The sequence below is a fragment of the Coffea arabica genome, chromosome 2c (assembly GCF_036785885.1).
Source record: "Coffea arabica cultivar ET-39 chromosome 2c, Coffea Arabica ET-39 HiFi, whole genome shotgun sequence".
In the NCBI taxonomy this organism is placed as follows: Eukaryota; Viridiplantae; Streptophyta; class Magnoliopsida; order Gentianales; family Rubiaceae; genus Coffea; species Coffea arabica.
The window spans coordinates 62,759,863-62,766,121 of NC_092312.1; the positions used below are offsets into that span (position 1 = coordinate 62,759,863).

The 6,259-nt window shown below is 30.3% G+C and overlaps 1 protein-coding gene across 1 annotated transcript; it reads right to left on the reverse strand.

The window, feature by feature from the left end:
- Positions 1–4,427: 4,427 nt before the first annotated feature.
- LOC113724478 (protein STRICTOSIDINE SYNTHASE-LIKE 11-like) lies at positions 4,428–6,043 on the reverse strand. Its single transcript, XM_027247377.1, has 3 exons — positions 6,037–6,043; positions 5,677–5,944; positions 4,428–4,914 (listed from the first exon to the last, which is right to left on the reverse strand). Exons 1-3 carry the CDS (start codon positions 6,041–6,043, stop codon positions 4,428–4,430), a joined length of 762 nt encoding a protein of 253 aa, XP_027103178.1.
- Between the last annotated feature and the right edge of the window lie 216 nt (positions 6,044–6,259).

The window sequence follows — 6,259 nt, forward strand, 5'->3', positions numbered from 1 at the left end:
ATGTGCTGTATTGAGGTAGTCGTGATCTAGTTGTTAAGGGTAGATTTTAGAACATAGAAGTTTAGGGTTCAGATTCCCCTTTCTCCTTTCCACTTCTTAAATCCTACCTTTCTTCTACTAAAAAATAATTTTTAAAAAGAAAAACTGTGTGCTCTCTTATTCTCAAAGAAGGTTATATTTAAGGGATAATTTCAGAAACCTCCCCTGAGATTTCTGACAGTCTCATTCTCCTCCCCTGTGGTTTCAAAAATATCACAAAACTCCCCTGAGGTATAGGATTTTGTAACAAAATCGTCCCATGATGTCAAAAGTGAACATAAAAAAGTGTTTTCAGGAAAGAGAGGGAAATTTGTTTCCATAAATGCCCATGAGATAAGTGTACAAGTTATATTAGTGAAATAATGAAAACTAACAAAAACCAAAAATAAATTAGAAAAAATGGATAATTTCAGATACAATATGTTATTCATCAATAATATTATATCAAAAGCTTTCACTAGATGGTTATTTGTTCCAATTGCATATTAAATCAACCATTAGTTTTTATGAGAGTGCATTAAATATTTAGTAGAGAGGTAGTTTACTTCAATAAGTAGCATGTATATAAATACTTAGTGAATGTACAATCTGGTTAAAATAATGTACACCGTGTTAGCGACCAAGTACGGTGCATATAAATTATTGAACATGCAGTTATTTGTTCACATGCATATTGCAATTAGTCATCGCAGCTATATGCATAGTGCAATGGTATGTATACATTTGGAATAGTTATTGGTACTTTGACCCACTTGTGCATCTCCTTACAAGCTACAGTGGATATGTAATTTTATCTATATGACTAATATTAATTTGCCTATAAACACCTTATACGTGGTGATCTATGAGGTACAATCAGTTTACAAATATATACTTTATGTTAGATGTTAGTTATTGTGTATATCTATAAAAGGTAGTGTAATAGGATGCATAAATTTGGAATGGTTAGATGTTAAAAAAATGTACATTATGTTAGGTGTTAATTATTTAACTATGTATACATGTAAAAGAGAGATTAGATATAGCATAGAAAAAAGTAATTACGTGAGTTTGAATGTATTTGTCTTGATAATCATGAAATATTAGCTGACTTGTGAGGGTATTTAAGTCTTTTTTGCCATGATGATGTAAGAAATGGGACCCAAATTCTGACAGGGAAGGTTTGTAATATTTTTGAAACTACAAGGGAGGAGAGTGAGACTGTCAGAAACCTCAGGGGAGGTATCTGAAATTATCCCTATATTTAATATAACTTTAATGAATTGAATTGTAGATACAATCTGAATTTCGAGATTCCGGTGGACCAAAATGTTTCAATGATAACGTATAAGTAGGTATAGAGATATATTAGAACTACCCATATTTTCCTAGTTTAATGTTTATGTAAATTAATTTTCTTACATTGTACGTTCTTTTCTCCCATTAGTATGATCCCATCAAGTTGTTAAAGTCCTCATCCTATACTAGCTAATATTGGTCTCGAATTGAGTGGTGCTAATCTTGCATTGTTACAGTACCTGAGTTTGTTTCCAAATCATCTATTACATTTCCAGGCAACCACAGCTAAGCTTTAGGTCGACAATCAATGAGTCATGTAGCAAAATAGAAACACTCTGTTCGTCTCATTCTCTTTTCCTACTCAAAACTTATACAGCTCTTTTGTTTTCGTGGGAAAGTGACCTAGTCTCTTTAGTCTCTCTCCTCATGGTTCTTTATTTTTCTTCTTTATATAATAAAATATTTTCTCTCCTAGAATTTTCCTGTGAGAGTTTTTCTCTCTTAGAATCTTTTAGTAACAGTTTGCTCTCTTCTTGAATTTTCCTTGGAAGAGTTTTCTTTGTTTTCCTTGATTTTCTTTTCTTGTTAGATATGTGTTTTTCACACATTTGTTTTATCAAATTTGGAATTTTTTACATTTGTCTGCTCATATATAAACCACATCTTGGGGTTTAAAAATAGCATGTACTACGTCTACTTGTTACAGACAAGCATAGATCTTGGAACAGTAGAGATTTATATATTTGTAAAAAAAAATTGAAGTTTACGATGTTAACTTTTATGAATTCTTCAGATTTGGAGTAATCCTTTCTATTTAATTGTTGCATCTGTTATGTGTCCTTATTATAGAAGATGACATTATTACAGCTCTCACTAAATAAATAAAATCATCATATTTATAAAAAAATATTTATTTAAATTCCACATATCGTATTTAAGGACTTATTTTTTATATCAAGAAGTTTATTATATTTAAATTCTATAGGAAAGTACCCACGGGCTACGGCTGCTTAAACTATTTTCTTCATAAAGTTTTGGCTTTTTTATCCATATTTTGTATTAAATAATCCCCTTCAAATAGAAAACTTTAACTTGACTTAATAATTTTTGTAATTAAATTTTCTTGTAATCAGTTTTTTTTTAATGATTTCTCTCTTCTAACAAAATTTACCAGTTCTAATAAATTTAAATTATTTTTGTTATTCATATGTAGTAATTTTCTGTGTTTAATTTTTCAGTTGTTTCATGCATTGATAAATTTATTAATCACTCAAAAGTGAAGATTTGTTCTTGACAAAATGGATTCCTACATTTTTTGTGTTTAATTGAGAATGAATAGGTGGTGTAGGTGTATGATCACTATAAAAGTTTAATAACTATCTCAAAAAAAAAATATGTTTATCTTATTTTATGCATTGCAATTTGTGTGATGAGAAAGATCACATTGCATATAATATTTTTGAAACTTCATATGGTAGTTAAATGTTTAGAATCCAATACTTGGTAAATTTTATATCAATGAGTATGTGAGAATATAGTTGATATTTCTTTCTTCAATTATTATCCCTCGCACAAGTTCTTAAGTAACAAAAAATATATCGTGTTAATGTATTGGTTCAAATACAAGTTAATTACAAATTTAAATCAGTGCTACGAAATTCTCTATTCAATTGTTTCTTTCTTACCCAATTCCATTTAAATTAGCTAGCTATATCATCAAAATGGATATTTGGTCAAGGTGTCTAAAAGTTTACTCTAGCTATTGGTGCAAAATATACGAGCAACCATATAGATCAAGCATAGTTGAATGTGTTCCTATCTAACCAAGTCAACTATTCCTTATTTGTTTACTTTAGTATTACAAGCTTTTCATTCTTTATTTTTTAACTAATGATTATCTTCAATTACTGCTATATGAATACAATAAGTTTGATTAGTTATCAAATTTCAACTTGTTTCCATAATGATAAACCTTTTACTACTTTTTTTCTGAACAATGACTTTCTCTATTTCTTATATGAACAAATCATAATGGGTGGTTTAAATGATATAAAACTATTTTCTTTTCTCTCTTCCTAACATTCAATAATACAAACATTAGGAAACTGAAAAAAATTAATAATAAAATGCCTCTGGAGTACTTGGACTAAATTAACTAATTCATATTTATTTTATCTCGAATGTAAATTTGATTCCATTGAATGTGCAGATCAACAAAAATACATTTCTTTTTCGTGCAATACATTTCAAATATTCAAGAATAGGAAAATTGAAATTCTAATTTGGCACTTTTAAGGTTTCTCTTATAAGTATTATATTAATGTTATAAAAAATCAACTGATTTTAAATTAAGGGTATATATTAGTTTTGTGAACTTGTTCCCCTAATTAATGCTTAACTACTTTTAATTAGCTCTTTGTTCATTCAATTCTCTTTGTAGGAATATTTATCAAAAGCATAGAATTACTAGGCAAATGTAGGAAACAGAATACTAGTTGGTCTAGAATTCAGAATTCACTTTTGGGAACTCACATGAATTTAATTTTGAAATGAGCAACATAGCTCACAATTCAGGCCTGCATATTAAACCATTAGTTTTTTTCGAAAGTCATAAAACTTGAGCTTATTCGTATTTCATAAGATCATGACTGATAATTAAATCCAAACCGGAGAGAGAGAGAGAGAGGGAGAGAGAGAGAACAAATCCGAAGATGCATTTTGATATATCAATGTGAAGCTAATATCAATTATATAAAGAGGTAAGATTTATTCTACCCTCATGTCTTGTAATTTCTCATTCTCAATTGGACTTAGAAGGGGTTAAAGCCAAAACCCCATGGTTAAATGGTTTATTCTACTTGATACTCTAAATGCACTCGATAAGCACACTAAAAATGGAGAGTGAATGATTCACCCCTTAATTGTAAAACTACTGCAAAGAAGTTTACTTTTTACCAAAATAATAATAATAATAATAACACCAAGATAACTTCATATTGTGTGCCCTTAGAACACCAAATAGACAAACTTTTATAAAAGAAATCCCATAATACATTTTCTTCATAATAGCTAATCTTCCATTAAATGGCCAAGGTTACTTCCACAAGTTACTATTTACTATACATGCCAACAAACTTGACTTCACGTGAACCAACGACCACTCTTCCTCCGTTGTATTCTTGCACCAAATTTACAATAATATTGCTATAGTGATCTTCCAAATTTTTTATCAGTAGTATTTCCCCAAATGAGTCAAATTTGTATCCAAAAGGTGTAGCATTGCGCGGTTGTTGTTGAACAATCTCATTAACTGCCACCCAAAACTTCCCCGGCTCTGGGGCTCTTTTTATTTTCACAGGATTTCCTGGCAGGTTTAATAGAGCTTCAGTTGTATTTGCTTTTAATCCGGTGAGACAGTACTTTTTGACTGTTTTAGTACTGAACTCTGAAAACAACACAAATGTACGATCAGTGCTAACCACAGGTCCTGCTGGTATAGAGAGCCCATCTAGCAACACCTTCAACTCTTTTGTTATTGGATTATACGTGATTAATCTTCCAGTTGAATCTAGAACATAATTCCCTTGTATGACATTTCTGCACAAGATTATTTGAGTTGCTCAAGATTTTCTATTGAGTTGATGAGGATATACAGATGAAAATATGGATAATTTTTTTTTTTAAAGTTAGGGAGGAGATGGGATTTAGGAAGTAGGGAAGGAAAAGGAGGAATTAAGTCTATAAGCTCTAATTCTTGGGATCTCAATGTTAACCACTAGATCAAGGCCTAATCGGTAAAAAATATGGATGATAATTGCATGGTTAGTGAATGACTTTGAACAAGAATTTTGGCAAAATTGAATTACCCTTGATGTAATTAGTACCTTATTTTAGACGTATATCTTCAGTACTCTAGAACGAGCGTAACTTTATGCATCCCCATTCCCTACTGCATTTTTCATTGTTCCGAAATTGGAAATTTAGCATTTTAGAAATTAACAAAAAATTAGAAAATTTTATGCAGTAACTGTAATAACTAAAAAAGCGTTGAGAAAGTTACCATTAAGTCATATTTCCGTATTGTCAAGACTACTGAATCCTAAAGCTATGAGGACCAACGAGTCTGATTGTTCATTTGTTGTATTTAGACATATATGAAAATAAATGTCTAAGATTTTTATATTTTATGGAAATCTAAAATCAAGTTTTAAAAATCAGTTGAGAACAAGGCCTCTAACTTCAATTGTCTTCAATACTCCAAAATTAGCACTAACCTTGATGATACTTATGGGGTTAATAAAACAGAATTTTGTCAGGAAAAGTATTGCTTAAGTAACATCTAGAAAATTGATGATGTACCTTAAATCAAATGTTTGGCTGGCAACAGTTAAATAGACATCTCCTGTAAGTTGATCAACGTCAATGCCATTAAGGAACTTAAATGGAACACCACCCGCACTCTTAGCAATTAGAGTAGCTAGTCCACCCTCAGGTCCTACTTTAAACAGACCAAGTAATGCATCAACAATATAGAGAACTCCATTAAAATTGTTGAAGCTAAATCCAAAAGGCCTTCCACATGTTGGTCCCAAATTTGGGTCTGTTACATCATCACATAATTCATAAACTAAAGCAAAGAAAATGTGCAAAAGTTAATTCAACATATTTACATCACATGAACTCTAGCAAAGATTGAACATAATATATATAAATGATAACCTGACATATTGTGTTAAGAACAATTGAAGGCATTACAGCAATTTTATCAATTGAGACATATATTGCTACACATTAAAACATGATTGTTTATGTAATTCTAATAGCAGTAAGTAGTCAATCGTGTTGAGTATATGTGTATAACATCATCCAAATGTACATCAAGTGCATTTTTTCTAGCCCAGTAAGTTCTTAGTTGTTGCCAACAACAAGAGCTTATTACTAT

Excerpts from the sequence above, each read along its gene's own strand:
- LOC113724478 (XM_027247377.1), bottom strand. Across the intron at positions 4,915-5,676 it reads AGCCAAACATTTGATTTAAG|AAATGTCATACAAGGGAATT; the intron begins GTACATCATCAA and ends AATCTTGTGCAG.